The sequence below is a fragment of the Myotis lucifugus genome, unplaced genomic scaffold (assembly GCF_000147115.1).
Source record: "Myotis lucifugus unplaced genomic scaffold, Myoluc2.0 scaffold_6, whole genome shotgun sequence".
NCBI lineage: Eukaryota > Metazoa > Chordata > Mammalia > Chiroptera > Vespertilionidae > Myotis > Myotis lucifugus.
In genome coordinates, this window is record NW_005871054.1 from 6745402 (window position 1) to 6762187 (window position 16786).

A 16786-nucleotide genomic window follows, 5' to 3' on the forward strand; every position below is an offset into this window, starting at 1 on the left:
CACCCCCCTGTCACACACACAGAGCGCAGGGCGATCAGGGGGTTTGGGCGCTGCCCCCTGTCACGCTGATCCCGGTTCAGGGAGGCCTCGCGGCTCCGCTGATCCCGGTGCTGGCAGGCATATTACCCTTTTACTATATAGGATAGAGGCCTGGTGCACGGGTGGGGGCCAGCTGGTTTGCCCTGAAGGGTGTCCTGGATCAGGGTGGGGGTTCCCACTGGGGTGCCTGGCCAGCCTTGGTGAGGGGCTGAGGGCCGTTTTCAGGCTGGCGGGTGACTGAAGCTCCCAACCGCTCCTTTTTTCTTTTTTTTAAATTCTGTGCCAGCTTTAGCTCTGAGGCTCAGCTCCAGCTATGAGGCCTCCGCTGCTAAAAGCAGGTTTCTGGCCTTTGTTTACCTTCTGTATTTGAAACAATGTTGCGATCCTGCTGGCTGAAGCCCGGCTGACTAAAGCAGGTTTCTGGGGTTTTGTTTAGCTTCTATATTTGTTACAATGTTTCTTAGAGAGCAGCTCAGAGGCTGGCAGCAGCAGGCGGGGAACCTGGCTTCCTCCGTCACTGGAGCAAGCAAGCCTCCCTGTTCGCGTCAGCTGCCTGGCTGCCGACCGCCATCTTGGCTGGCAGTTAATTTGCATAAGGATATGCTGACTAGCCAATGGGAAGGGTAGGGGAGGTACGGCTAATTACCATGTTTCTCTTTTGTTAGAGATTTGCGGTGGAGTGCGGGAAACGTGTAAACTCGGGCCGATTGTAACTGCGTATTACCAAATATTTCATTTCAATCGAACCCATACTTCAAAAGATATAGGCATTTTAACGCGCCATCTTATATTTTGGCGGGAAATTCACCCGACACCGTAGTGTTAATTTGCATAAGGATATGCTGATTAGCCAATGGGAAGGGTAGGGGAGGTACGGCTAATTACCATGTTTCTCTTTTATTAGATAGGATATATATATGAAATAGTCTTACTTTTCTCTCTTTTACATCTCAAACCACCCAGACAGGTTTATGAAGTCTTTGTTCTGAACATCTCGTTTAACTGCAGATTATAGACAAAAGTATATTACCCTAATTTAAAATAATAATAATAATAATAATAATAATCACTTTTAAAATGTCTTTGCTAGATAGTTTTTCTAGGTAATGTTTTTCTGAGAACTTGAGAGCAAACAGCTGTGGATAATCAATAATATAGTTTTCTTTGTGTGTGTCTGGTAACCTAGATATAGATGAATGCACCATGCCTCCATATTGCCACCAAAGATGTGTGAACACTCCAGGATCATTTTATTGCCAGTGCAGTCCTGGGTTTCAGTTGGCAGCCAACAACTATACCTGCGTGGGTAAGCCTTTTGAGAACCCCCCATCCTGACTGACTAACTTCTGTCTTAAAAAAAAAAAAACTCATGCCACATTGCAGTATTTCTAGTTTTCTATGTTCTTGAGTGAACTGGTTTCCATCAACTTCCCTGAATAAAGCTGAAAAGACAGTAATCAATCTGCTTCTTAAAATAGATCAAGATGTGAATGGAAAACTTTGTTAACCTTGGTTTTAGTTCTCCACCATGGGTGTATAAAAAGAAAACCATGGGTGTATAAAAAGAAAATACAGATCCCACCACACACACCAATTAGTCAACAATGTGTGATATAAAAGCTGAAGGTGCCAACGGGGTTACTGCAAGTTCGAGTACATAAACTTTCCACTGAAAGCGCATTTGATTTTTACATGCTTCTTCTCCCCTTTCAGAATGCAATGTCACGGCACACAATTTTAAGATTGACATGACATGGAAAGAATCTAGTGCAGAAAAAAATGCCTTTTTCACAATATTTTCAGTGCTTTAGAGCATTGCAAAACTCTGTATGAGTCTCAAAGGCTTATGTTATAATTGTAATGGAATTTAACAGAACCCATTTAAAAAGTAATAAATAGCACAGATAAATCTTCACTACAGCATGCTGAGAGACCATATCAGTACGAGTGTCTTACTAGTATATCAATTATTTATAGACTTGGCATTTTGCATCTGAACAACAATAAAAGAAAATAGATACTGGAATGTATATTTATTAGAATCATTAAATTCTTTTGGAAAGATTCATCAAACCCCCAAATAACTGTCATTCCCAGAAAAAAAATTCTGATATTTCTAAAAGAAGTATACAACAGATGCTCGAAGTTGTTCCAACAAATATGAAACCTGAATGGATGTTCTCCAATGAGCTTCTGCAGGGTAAAGAATCCACCTGGGGAATTATTCACTTATCATCAAATGACATGGGTACCAAAGAGCAAGGATATGTTTAAAGACACAGATATATAAATTCATATAACTTTTCCTTTCAGACATAAATGAATGTGATGCCAGCAATCAATGTGCTCAGCAATGCTACAACATTCTTGGTTCATTCATCTGTCAATGTAATCAAGGATATGAGCTAAGTAGTGACAGGCTCAACTGTGAAGGTAAAATATTTTCCAAATAATTTTTAATAAGACTCTTGATTGCTGTTCTTTTATTTGATTACTAGAGGCCCAGTGCACGGATTCATGCACCAGTGGGGTCCTTCGGCCTGGCTTGTACCCTCTCACAATCCGGGACCCCTCGGGGGATGTTGGACTGCCAGTTTTGCTCCTCCTCCCCCATGCCCTCCCCTCCCTGCACTGGGCCTCTAGCATGCATATAAGATCTTTGGTTAATCTCTTCCCACCTTCCCCTCTCCCCCTTCCTTCTGAGATTCATCAGTCTGTTCCATATTTCCATGCCTGTGCGTCTACCCCCTGGTGGTCAGTGCTCATCATAGCTACCAGTTGAGTGGTTGGATGGTTGCTTAGGCTTTTATATATATAGATGTACGTGTTTATGAAAACAAATTTTTATTCATGAAAATTCTATTCTAAAATCCAGTTAATTCAATTGCCACATTGACTTTTTAGTATGTTATCAAGAAAAAGGAGAAGAAAAAATGACTGAAATATTAAATGCAAGGGGGGTCTAATAATCAGAAGGGTGTGCTAGTGTCTTGCTTCTCAAAGTCTGACCCAATAGCAAACAGCATCAGCACCTCCTGGGAGCTTGTGAGAAATGCAGAATCTCAGGCCCCAACCCAGACCCACTGAGTCAAATTTTGCATCTAATTCTGGGTGACTGGCACACACATTTAAGTTAGAAAAATGCTGATTGCCTATCAGAAGTATTAGAATAGAAACCAAGAGACCTGGCCCCTAGTCTTATTTCTGCCAGTGTGCAACTTGGGCACATATCTTAAGTCACTTTCCACATAAGCATACAGGCCCATTTAACTGAAGGGATGACCTTCAGAGTCCATTGCACATGCATGTTACAGTGTAATTTATTTATTTATTTATTTATTTATTTTTTATGTATAGGGCGTAATGTCACAGGAAGGCCATAGTATTCTGCCACCCGTGAGGAGTAAGCCCAAGTTGCTGTTGGATGTGTTGTACACAGAGAAGCCATTCTTCAGGCGCTCTGCTCTCTCCACATGCATGTTACAGTGTAATTTAAAAGGCATAAGACATCCTGGGGGAATGCCATCCGCAGCTGATGTCTCTGACTTCTTTGTGGACCCTCCCTGTTTTACTTGGGGCCACAGAGGTCATACCTCACCCAGAGAGGCCTTGCATCATGCTGCTGTGCTCAAAACCAAAAGGGCCTGAATCTGGACACCTGCCTCTACCCTTCTAAGTAAACAATAAGGGCATCACCATTGAGAAATGCAAAGCATTCTTTCCCTGAAGGCCAGACCCTGTCAGGATGTCATCTCTAGAAGCTAGCACAGTGATGGGACTTGAAGTTCAAAGCTCAGATGAACTTGGGAGCAAAGATACCCAATTTCTGAGAATGCAGTTGTGAATCTGCATCATGGGTGGTTCTGCAGACATGAAAAGCAGCAATCATAATCCAGTTCATTCATTCTGCTTAGTTCATATGGTTAGGTCCAGGATTTGACAAACTGTCAGCAAGATTGAGTAAAACTAATAGTAAGACAAACTCTTTGTGCTATGAAGTTCTAGGCAATGATTTTCAATGGTATGCCACAGCACACTGATGTGCCATAAGAAGTTTTAAAACGTGCAATACTTTACTATTTAGTGAGGAGCACTGACCTCTTTTCCCCTAAATTATCAAATTTAAAAATGATAAAAGCCAACAGAACAATAGCTGTTCAGTATGAATGAATCAAAGTTATACCTATTTTTGTCAGATCAGTAAAAAATATAATATATTTTTTTGGTGTGCTGAAGAATTTTAGTGATTCATTTATGTATGCCATGAGATGAAAAATGTTGAAAATTACTGTTCCAGAGGAAATGAGCTGATATTGTTAGAATTTGCCCTTGAGATTCTTACAAATATTGTATTTCTGTTTCAAAGTTTGCAGTGTTTTTACTCTATTACTTCTAAAAAATATATTACCAAAGTAGTTTTTCAATTCTGTGTCCTTGCTCTTCTCTGATTCAACAGACATTGATGAATGCAGAACCTCAAGCTACCTGTGTCAGTATCAGTGTGTCAATGAACCTGGGAAATTCTCGTGTATGTGCCCCCAGGGATACCAAGTGGTGAGAGGTAGAACATGTCAGGGTAAGTTTATTTTTGTATCTGCTATGTTTAGTTTAACCAGGAAGAGCAGGGAGGAATTATAGGATTCTCTACCCTAGGCTTTTCATTTTTTCCACCCTGAACATACAATTTGAACTATTGCCCCCCTCCTGTTCATTATGAGATATGCACATCTCATAGAGTATTCACTAAAAAATAGAGGGTATCTATACTAATAAAAGGGTAATATGCTAATTAGACCGGGTCGACCAGACATCTTCCGGACATTCGATTTCCTTCTGGACAAAGCCACGGTGGCGGGGGCTGAGACAGAGGCAGTTGGGGCCAATCCCTGTGGGCCTATCAGACATCCCCCGAGGGGTCCCAGATTAGAGAGGGTGCAGGCCAGGCTGAGGGACAACAATTCCCCCCCCCCCCCGTGCACAAATTTCGTGCACCAGGCCTCTAGTTTACTATAAATACCTACTTTCCTTGAAATTTAAAGTAATTGTTTTTCTTTCTTAAAATATAAATAATTTTCATAAAATACTGATATCCCTTCTATGTAGCCTACATAATCTATATGATATGTCTCCTAAGCATCTACCAGAAAATATTTGATTATTAAAATATTTCATCATGAATTTGAGTCCAGAACATAAAGATAATATGTGGGTTAGGCATACCTTAAACCAGTCTTGGGTCTCTAAAACACCAAGATTATAAATTGAGAAGTAGTTTAGATACTGAAAAAATCAGCCTCATGTATATATTAAAATGTGCTTGAATTCTTTGGCAAAAAACTATTGATTCAAAAATAGTTAATGTTCTTGGGCCCAGTTTTAAAATAAACATTCAGGTGATCTTCACACATACACACAGGTGGAAGAAGCAGCTCTCTACATGGTATGATTTCAGTCAGAGTCTCTCCAGAAGATCTGAAAATATGCACCCTCTTCTCCTACCATCAATGCTGCTTGTAGCTTGACAGGGAAAATACTGCTCAGATAAAACAAAAAAAAATGTAGATAATCCTAGAAAAGATAGTACAAACACATTCACATAAAGCAATGAGACAATGAAAAAAATGACTGAATTTGAAGACAGGAAATCTGTTTGATTCCTAGCTGTACTACATTCTATCGATACAATCTTGAACAAATTATCAAACTTAGACTCTGAGTCTCAGCTTTCCTATTTGGAAAAGAAGTTGAGGGAGGAAACAATAAAAATTACTTGTAAAGTACACACACTACATAATTCAACAAATTTTTATGAAAGTTACCTACCAACGTAAATGACCAGTAGCAAATCTTCTCTAGGGAGTCCTTTTTAATCATAATAGAGAGAGGGCACACAGTAATCAAATCTTGTTAAAAAAGGAGAAGATTAAGGAAAGGAGACACGGGATTCTCAGTCTGTATCATAATTTTACAGAAAAAATACTAACTCAGAGGAACATCTATTGATCTGCAATTTATTAGTATGCATATGATCATTCAACTAGGTTCCAACCACCAAATATGAGCACAATTAGAATGTCATTCACCTCACAATGAACATCTTTATACCCCTTTCCAAGTTACTAAAGATTCTGTAATGTTAATTGTGGAAAAACATTGCATTCCAATGGTTTTACTCTCCGAACCCTAATTGAGACTTTTAACATGAATATTACATGCTGAAAAATGTTAGCCACTGGGACATCTTAATTTTCCCTGGAGTCCTTCAAACAAATATCTATGTGTTTCTTATCATAAATGGATTTGATAGTCAGCAAAAGACAGAAGCAAATTAATGTACAGCAGAATCTTACCTGTCTAGTCTGTATATCTGAAAACATTAATATCTGTTATAATTAAAGGGGAAAATGCACTGAAATTTTAAATAGGAGATTCATGAATGTTATATCTTTTTTAATTTTTTTATTTATTAATTTTAGAGAAAATAAAAGAGAGAAAGAGAAACATTGATTTGTTGTTCCACTTATTTATGCATTCATTGGTTGCTTCTTATATGTACCGTGACCAGAGATTGAACCTGCAACCTTGGCGTATTAGGACGACACTCTAACGAACTGAGCTACCCAGCCAGAGCTAAATGAATGATGTTGTGTCTTGAAGATATACAGCTTCAGAATGTTTGGCTAAGCCAAAACGTGTGTGTGTGTGTGTGTGTGTGTGTGTGAGAGAGAGAGAGAGAGAGAGAGAGAGAGAGAGAGAGAGAGAGAGATTCTTTTAAAGTTCAAAGCAATTGGTTTTCCCCACCAAAACCATCTCTTCCCCACCTCATCCACATACTGAAGTAAAACTGAAAGAGTTAGAATTCTTACATTTCTCCATAAGACTTATTTTGAGGGTGAGATAACTTTTCTCATTTCCATGATCTTGCAAAAATACAAATGGGTTGGCAGTGGGGAGTGGGGAGTGGAAAATACGAGAGTGAGAGAGGAAGACAGAAAAATAGAGACACAGAGAATATACATAAACATAGACACACATAAAATTTTTTAATATTATTAATAATTTCTGGAAAACCTTCCAGAATGATTAAGGTGTAAATTATGCTAGGCTCTAAATTTAATAACATTAATTAAAATACATTAAATTATTACATAAAATTTATTTTTGCTGCTGTTAGACTCCATATAACAAACCAGTCTTAGTTTTCCCTGTAGCTAAACAGCATCTTTATTTTTTTAAGTGAAAAATAATGAAAAGACAACATAATTGTGATTTCTTCTGAGGAATTTAAGTTATTTCGTTAGCACAGTAAGTCCAAAAGAAGACACTTCTTATAACTGACTCTTGGAAACCTCAGAGCTTTTCCAGTCTTCTTTTGGATTCCAGATAGCTTTAGCCAGTTTGGAAACTATAAGAAAGTTGTTGCGTGGTCTTTTTTCTCTCTCTCTCTCTCCCTAAAAGACAAGGCATGGAATTACTTTACAGTGGAAAGGATGCAGTACCTTGCAGTGGAAAGTTGCCTTTCACTATGAGCTTGGGTCAGCTACTTAACCCTTATTTGTCTTTCCTCCCTGTCAGGTAGAGATAATACCTTTCTCACCTATCTCCATGGGATTTGTGTGAGGAGCAACTTAGTTCAATTTAATGTTTCTTAAAAATTCAGGTGCCCCCAATGCATTAATTCTAGGTGATGAAGAGATATAAAGATGCATTTGATAGCACTTGACCTTGGGGAGTTTACAAGCTAGTAGAAGGGTGAAGACAAATATGCATATTTCAATGATGTAAAGCAGAAAGCAGTAAAGGTCCAAAAAGAAAAACATGAGGTATGAGAATTCAGAGAGGAGAAATGAATCATATCCCATCAATTAGCCCATGCCTGGCTTGCAGCAAGGATTCAATAAATTACTTGTGGGATGAGTATATTAACAAATGAAAATATACAGTTGTGGGTGAAGAATGATTCAGAAAAAGGCTTATATTGGATAAAAATCTAAATCACTATTCAAATGCAAAGGGCAATAGGCATTAATAGGAATGTAGATATTAATATAATTGTTGCTGTTGTTAATGTAATAGCTCTGTAGTGAAACTGTTCTCTCAGATGTTATCTGGGAGCTCCTAATTCCTAAATCTAAAACCAGTCTTTGTGCAGTGTGGCCTGTCCACAACCCTCCTTCCCACTACTCTCTCCCCACCTGCCTTTTCCAGCATTGCCTCTCACTACTGACAGCCCCTTCCTTAATTCCTCTTCTGTTTTTATATAGCTACTAGAGGCCCGGTGCATGAAAATTCATGCACTGGAGAGGGGGGATCCCTCAGCCCCGCCTGCCCCCTCTCACATCCGGGAGCCCTCAGGGGCAGGAGGCGACTGGCGATCAGGGGAAGGCGATGCCCCCATCACACCTCTGCTGCTGCCACTGCTGGCAGTGCAAGCCTCAGCCAGCCCTGGTTACCTGAGCCTCGGCTGGCCCTAGGCAGCTGGGCAGCCGCGATCTGAGGCTTGCCTGCACCTCGGGCCAGCCCTGGGTGCTCTGGCGGAGCTGAGGGGACTGGGCGCTGCCATCTTGTGGCTGTGGGCGCTGCCATCTTTGAGGGTGTGACAGTCAATTAGTATATTCCCTCCTTATTGGCTGTGGGTGCTGCCATCTTTGAGGGTGGGCAGTCAATTAGCATATTCCCCATCTTTGCGACGGTGTGTGGGTCAATTAGCATATTCCCTCTTTATTAGATAGGATGCTCTACAAGGTAGAACACTTCATAGCTCCATTCTTGTGCTTTGCTTTCTCTGGAGAATATAATCCTTTCCCGGAGAACTTACTGAAACCACATCTCTAGCCTCTACCTTTCTCCGAAGCTTCTGAGACAGTGAACTGCCCTCCCCATAGTCTTAGCTTGCTGCTTTCTCAGCCTGGAAGGCCCCTCCCATCCCAACCATGAAAATCCCACCCAACCACCACCCTTCAAGGCTAAGTTGAGGTGCCTCCTCTTCCTTCAGCTTTCCCTAGTTCCCCAGGCATAATTATTCAATTCTGCTTCTAATCTTCTAGTGCACTTTTCAATCTCTTATTTAATTCCATTTTATTTTATAACTAGAGGCCCAGTGCAGGAAATTCGTGCACAGGTAGGGTCCCTAGAGGCTGCTGGCTACCAGCCAGGGTTCCCTTCATTCCGCGCTGCCCCTGGTGGTCAGCACACATCATAGCGAGCAATCAAACTCCCAAGGGGACACTTTGCATATTAGGCTTTTATATATATAAATTACTATTTGCCATATCTATATTCCTAACTAAATTATAACCTCCCTGAGGGCAAGAAGTGGTGTTTTTCCCTTTAACATAAGCAGGATCAATGACCAGCATTTGACTTTGAATTCAACACATTAACAATAGGTGCTTGATAAAGTATCATGAAATGACACATATCAATTTTTCTACAGTGGCTCAGCTGCATCTATGCTGAATTAAATGCAATAACCTGAAATAAATGCAGTCTCTTATCTAAAAACAAATTAAACACTGTCCAGATTCCTTCCTTAAAAACCTGAACCTGCCACTTAAACAATTTACTTAGATCAGTAAACTCTTTGACCCTATGTCTCTACAGATATAAATGAGTGTGAGACCACAAATGAATGTCGGGAAGATGAAATGTGTTGGAATTATCATGGCGGCTTCCGTTGTTACCCACGAAATCCTTGTCAAGATCCATATGTTCTAACATCAGAGAAGTAAGAAAAATAAAAACTTCAGAAAGTAAGAATTTTCTGGTCTTACGAAGCCAAAATGTTGAATATGTTTGTTTGCCTTTGCAGCCGATGTGTTTGCCCAGTCTCAAATACGGTATGCCGAGAACTCCCCCAGTCCATAGTCTACAAATATATGAGCATTCGATCTGATAGGTCTGTGCCATCAGATATCTTCCAGATACAGGCCACAACTATCTATGCCAACACTATCAATACTTTTCAGATTAAAGCTGGAAATGAAAATGGGGAATTCTACCTAAGAGTAAGTATCCTGAGGGCAGCCTTCGCTGTTGAGAAAGTTTCAGGCTTGTTGTTGTTATTGTTGTTATTGTTTGGGAGTATTCATATAGAAGAAAAGCTACCATTTAAAGTGTCTTTATGTGCAGGTATTATCTAAGGCAGTGGTTCTCAACCTGTGGGTCACGACCATCGGAAAACACATAGAGCATATCAGACATTACGATTCATAACAGTAGCAAAATTACAGTTATGAAGTAGCAACGAAAATAATTTTATGGTTGGGGGTCACCACAACATGAGGAACTGTATTAAAGGGTCGCAGCATTAGGAAGGTTGAGAACCACTGAAGGCCTTCCTGTGTGCATTAACTCATTCAATCCTCTTGTTAACATTGTTAGATATTTTTACAGAAAAGTGAGACTTGGAGAGATTAAGTAGCTTCTCTAAAATCATTCAGATAACAAGTTGTAGACTCTAATGGAGTTGTGTGTGACCACCAAAACACAAGCCTACACACACACACACACACACACACACACACACACATACACACACATACACGCTCCAAAAAGATACCAAAAATTAGTGATAGTTATTTAATTGTACCTAGAAAAAATAATTCCTGGAGGGCTTTTCAAAAACCATGAATTTCTTATTGTTACAGTCACAGGAGTATTTACATTTTTATAGAACTAAAACCTGGAATCTCAAAGAAGTGATTCCAACCTCCTGCAACATATGTGTCAATAATTGTACCCCTCTTTTTTTAATATATTTTTTTTTCTTTCAGAGAGGAAGGAGAGGGAGAGAGAGAGATAGGAACGTCAATGATGAAAGAGAATTGAACCCAGGACCCTTCAGTCCCCAGGCCAACGCTCTATCCACTGAGCCAAATCAGCTAGGGCAATAGTTGTACCACTTTTGCAAACCTCCAGGCAGACAATTTGAGGTCACCATTGTGTTTTCCCTTTTTTTTCGTTGCCTGTCTGAAACCTTTCTCTGAGTTTTGCCATTTCTTTCTTCAGTGTCTCCCGGGATATTTTTGCTTCCCCATGCCCCTGCCTCTCTTCCTTTGAACTTGCTCTTAGCACCTCCTCAATCCCTCCAACAGATTCCAAGTAGATCTCCCTGACTTCAGCCTTCCAACACCTCCCCACCCACCCCTGCAAAATCTCAGCAAGTTCATTTTAGGTTAAAAGTCTGCCATACTTTAAATATAGCTCACCACTGCATGTGAAAATGATGGCACCCCACCAAGCAGTTTACAGGGTTACGGTAACTGTTTCGCACTAAGGATGTTATTCATCCAGTTACAATTTTCTCAAAACTCCTTTGGGCACTCTTCATTTTTAATCAAATTTTAAAGTCAATATTTCAGTCTGAGAATATGAAAAGTAAATTGGGAAATTCATCCTTGTGGTAAAAGTTTACAGATTTTTAATGTTTACACGTTTATGCTGTTCTTCGCTATATTAAGTTCCCTTCCAGTTCCAGAATTATGTGATTCTGTTTCTTTGCCAGTAAATTAGAAATGATTAATTTCTCATGACCAACTTCTGAAGAGAAAAAACAAACCCAAAATACAATCTATTACTATTCTTTTTTCTCATAGCTAAGAATAAATTTCTGTAACATTTGATGTTTTAAATTTGAGATAGAGTAGATAATGTAAGTTTATTCTAAATGAATTTCATACAGTTTAGATAATACCAATTTAATAATTCTAGCCAAACAAATGACACTATTTGTAACCCATGGTAATAAAATAGGTTCCTCTAAAAATCTTCTTTAAAAATAATTCCCCATTTTGAACTCTTTAGCTATAATTTAAGAAAATAAAATTTCCTAGCAGAATCAACAAACAGTGAAGTAAAGTTTCAGCATGTTTTTTCCTTGCAATAAACATGGTCCTTTAAAAGTTTTATGATTCATATCAGTGCATTAATCGACTTGATGTTTTCAAACATACTTTGTGTTTTTTCCAAGTAAAATCCTTTTTTCTTATGAATGATCTAAAGCATATCAATTTTTATAATCCTAGAGTTAAGTAGTATTAAATTATTTGAAACAAAAGACTATTGAAAATAAAAAGACATTTCAAGATTATTTCTTATCACATAATTCAAAAAGTATTTGGATCAAAAATCCTACAAAATTTCTCCACTGAAATTCCACTTGTGAGGAGTGCATTTAATGCATAATAATCAATTAGCAGACTTTAATTAAGCATCTACTTTTTGCTCAGCTCCAAGCTAGGTGCATGTAATACATAGCTCCTTATTTCAAAAAGCTTTAAACATGTGGTAAAAGTTAACATCTACAAAAAAAAAAAAAAAAAGAAGGGGAAAGTATGAATTTAAATCTGTGGTCCAATATATCAAAGAATTAATGTGGGCTGGAATAGTCAAATAATGTTTCTTGATAGTCACAAGACTGGACCTGAATCTTGAAAGGGACTGTAGTAAACAAGATTTTATTTATATTCCTTTGGGGAGAATACTGAGAAAATCTTCTTCCCTAGAAAAGGGGACATATTGTAAAGAAGTACTACATGAATTGGAGGTAGAATACCATCCTCCTCTCATCCCACCCAATATCTATCCTCCTTTTCTGAGCTTTATTTTTCTTCATAGCCTTATCAACACTTGCATAGTATTCATTTGTCTATGTAACCCACTAGTCTGTGAATATAATGAGAGCAAGACTTTAGCTGTCTGTTCACTCTTCTATGCACAGCACATAGAATGGTACCTAGCACAATTACAGGTGCTCAAAAAATATTTTAAGTGAGTTTAATTCAATCAATGCTTTCAAGATATACTGTTACCTACAAGGGGCAAGCACCATGTTAGGTCCAGAGACACAACAGTGAATAAAACTAAGCCAATTCCTGCTCCAGTGGAGCTTGTAGTCAAGATGTAAAACAAGTTTGTTGAATGTTACAACTAAGCATTGCAAGTTGCTCATAAATGCATAACAAGTCAACCCCTACCCAAGACAGGAGTGGTCTGTAAGCCTCTTAGCAGAAGTTGATTTAAACTGAAGACTAGAAATTAGAGATCAGCAAATGGAAGGAATAAAAAGAAAACCAGTTGGTCTAGAATTCCAAGTACTATAGGCAAAGTGGCTTGAGAGGAGCCTGGAGAGATGAACAAGGCCTAAACCACACAATTCTTTACAGACCATAGTAAGGGTTTTAAGAAAAGGCATCACTATCAAGTTTTCATGTTTAAAAGGGTGTGGCTATAGTGTAGAACCTAGATTGTAGTAAAGCAAGAATGGAAATGGAGAAACCAGTAAGTAGTTCAAGAGATGAGAGACGAGGTTTGTAGCAGTGAGTCCATCTCATCCCCCATGATGTTTGGCTTCATGCCACTCTGCCACCAATCCCACGGTCACACGTTGGACTTAGTTATCATTCAGAAAAGTTTCATATCAGAATCGTAGTCTCCAGTGACACACTTAATGACTGACTCTCCTTCTCTCTCATGCCCTCATTCCCACTCTATCTTCTCTTCATACCCAAAGTGATGCTAATCCCCTGACCCCTCACCCTCCACTTTCTTCCAGTCTATCAACTATTTGATGGACCCTTGCAGTACTCTGTCACCAACACCTCAACTTCCTGACCAGCAACCTGGATCAATCCTATAATCCATATCTATTTTCATACCCAGCTTGTCAGCACAGATTAGTAATACCATAAGTCTTCAACTTCAGATGGGTCCTCAACAATCCTATTATTTTCTTTTATTTCTTCTTTTCAGCTCTTGATTTCAAATGTTCCCACACTCTTTAAATCCTTATACCCATCCTTTTCAGTTGCCTCTCTCTCTTCCTCCTTCCTGGCCAAGGTTCTTAAAGCACAGTCTGCAATTACAGTCTCTGCTTTCTCACTTCCTATCCTCACATCTCTATTGTCTGTTCCACTACTCTGCTGAAATTTCTCTGGGAAAAAAACCAACACCAACATCCATACTGCTAACTCCAGGGCTACATTTTTCAGTTTCAGTCACCCTCAGCCTCTCCTGCTCAATTAGACACTGCTGGCCACTCATTTGTTTTCCACTCAATCATCTATTTTTTCACAGCTTTCTTCAATGCTTCTCCTCTGCCCACTCCCTAAATGTTGGCCTCTGTCAGACCCAGTTTTATCACAGATATATTCTCTCCCTTGGTTTAATGCACTCAGTGAAGTGACTGCTAAATCTTAATCCTCTGTCTCTAACCCTGACCTCCTCCTGGTGTTCAGATTCACACATTTACCTGCCCCTCCAGCCTCATCTCCCTCTACTCTTCAGCACCCATCACATTCTTTATCAAAATGAAATTGCATCTTCTTCTGAATATACTTCTTTACAAAACTTCCATTTATTCTGGGTGACCCTCCTCAGTCATTCAAAAGTCTTCCCTTAGCTCTTGAGAGTCCCTCTTCATACATGCCTTGCATTTCTGCATATAAATTAGCATTTTCCACATTCTATTGAAATTACTGTTTACATATCTCTTCATCTACTGGAATGTAAATTTTGAGAAATGAAAGATGACAATTTTTTCACCAGTTCAAAAATTATCAGATTCTCGCCCAGCCAGCGTGGTTCAGTGGTTGAGCATTGACCTATGAACCAGGAGGTCACAGTTCAATTCCCGGTAAGGGCACATGCCCAGGTTGGGGGCTCAAGCCCCTGTGTGGAGTGTATAGGAGGCAGCTGATCAATGATTCTCATCATTGATGTTTCTATCTCTCCCTCTTCCTTCCTCTCTGAAATCAATAAAAAATATATATGTTTTTATTATTTATTATTATTTATTTATTGTCTAAAGTTTTACATATGTCTCCTTTTTCCCCGCTTGACCCCCTCCCCCAGCCATTTCCACCCTGGGCAAGCCCCCACCACCCCAGTATCTGTGTCCATTGGTTATGCTAATATGCATGCATACAAGTCCTTTGGTTGCTCTCTAGTCCTCTCCCCTCTCCTGCCATTTGTCTCTGGATCTATTCTTGTTCATCAGATTATGTTGATCATTATATCCCACATATGAGTGAGATATATATATATAATATTTATCTTTCTCCAAAATTATTGGATTCTCACCTGAACTCCAGTCTCTATAAAGGCTGAAATACTCAAAAAAAGTGAAGAGAACATTAACATAGAGCGCAAATAGAAAACATAGAAAAAAGCAGGCTCCTTCCTTGGAATTGATGACTATGTGTGGACAAAGGATAAAGCCCAAGAAGAGTTGGAACCAAGAAAAGACTAAGGAATGACTTTTATCCACCCTTAAAATGCTTCCCCTAATTCTTTTAGGGGGTATACTCCCAAAAGAATAAAAACTTCAATTCAAAAAAATTTATTTTCTCCCTTCCTCTTTTTTCTTTTATTTTAGCAAACAAGTCCTGTAAGTGCAATGCTTGTGCTGGTGAAGTCGCTATCAGGACCAAGAGAATATATCGTGGACCTGGAGATGCTGACAGTCAGCAGTATAGGAACCTTCCGCACAAGCTCAGTGTTAAGATTAACAATAATAGTGGGGCCATTTTCATTTTAATCTTTTAAAAGAGTTCACTGAGGCATTTAAATCAGCCAAAGAATATTGTTACCTTAAAGCACTATTTTATTTATAGATATATCTAGTACATCTACACCTATACATTGTACACTCACCAATAATACAAACAATTACACCATGGTATGAAGTGGGCATTTAATCTGTAAAGATTCAAAGTTTGTCTTTATTACTGTATGTAAATTAGACATTAATCCACTAACGTGGTCTTCTGCAAGAGAACTAAGCATACTGTATCCAGTGAAACTTGGATTCTTTTCTGTAAAAATGGGACCAAGCAAAGATCATCTTCTGTGGTGCTTAAGGAAACTTACTACAGCTCCACTGACAGTATCACAAGGAGGCAGCCATCATAACATTGAATAGCATGAATGAGGTTTTTATAACTGCTTTGTAAGAAAATGGAAAAAGTCAATAAAGATATATTTCTTTAGAAAATGAGGATCTACCACATTTGTGTTTATTTTCATGATCAGTCTTAATATGGTTACTTATTACATAGTAATAAATCATTATTGTAGGATATTTTTAATTTTGTCATAAACTTTTGATTATATATGTAAAAAAAAACCAGTAAGCAAAAATCCCAAAATAAATAAGGTATCTCCTAGAAAATTATTATATTGAGAAATCTACAGGGAGGAGATAAGAAAACAAATTCTTTCTAAATCACATTAGAGTTGACCTGAAGACGCAAATAGAGTATCTTAGTTTGAGCTGCTAAAACAAATTATAGACTGGGTGGCTGGTAAACAACAGCATTTATTTTTCACAGCCTGGAGGCTGGCAGCCCAAGATTAGGGTGCCTGCATGTTCAGGTTCTGGTGAAATGCCTCTTCTAGGTTGAAGACTCATAACCTATCCTGGTAGAAAGAGAGGGAGAGCTCTCTGGGGTCCTTTTTATAAGAGCACTAATTCCATTAATGAAGCTTTCACCCTCATGACCTAATGACCTCCCAAATACCCCACCTCCTAATACCATTACATTGGGAGTTGGGATTTCAACATATGAATTTAGAGAGGACACAAACATTCATTCCATAACATGCAGTAAATATAATAACATTCCTGAATTCAGAAATTCCTCAAGATGTGGAGCAAAATGAAGAAAGTTATTTTACTGAAGAAGTTTTAATTTATGAATAAAATGTAAACCCTAAAACTTTACTAACTTATCACTAAATTTTCAAG

At 38.7% G+C, this 16786-nt stretch overlaps 1 protein-coding gene and 1 non-coding gene across 5 annotated transcripts in view; one reads left to right on the forward strand and one right to left on the reverse strand.

Annotated features, from left to right (window-relative positions):
* The window catches only part of EFEMP1 (EGF containing fibulin extracellular matrix protein 1), a 66431-nt gene extending 50397 nt beyond the window's left edge, over positions 1–16034 (forward strand). For 3 of the 4 annotated variants that reach the window (XM_006083317.3, XM_006083316.3, XM_023746689.1), the window contains exons 6-11: positions 1226–1345; positions 2353–2472; positions 4496–4615; positions 9643–9766; positions 9851–10046; positions 15416–16034. In XM_006083317.3, coding sequence (XP_006083379.1) covers positions 1226–1345; positions 2353–2472; positions 4496–4615; positions 9643–9766; positions 9851–10046; positions 15416–15577 — 842 coding nt within the window. In that variant the 3' untranslated portion in view covers positions 15578–16034. Of the gene's footprint in view, positions 1–1225; positions 1346–2352; positions 2473–4495; positions 4616–9642; positions 9767–9850; positions 10047–15131; positions 15338–15415 lie in introns of those variants that run through there. The other variant, XM_023746694.1, reaches the window with a different exon arrangement.
* LOC111824242 lies at positions 3389–3517 on the reverse strand. Its single transcript, XR_002827312.1, has one exon. It is a non-coding gene; the product is annotated as a small nucleolar RNA SNORA11 (small nucleolar RNA).
* Positions 16035–16786: the final 752 nt, after the last annotated feature.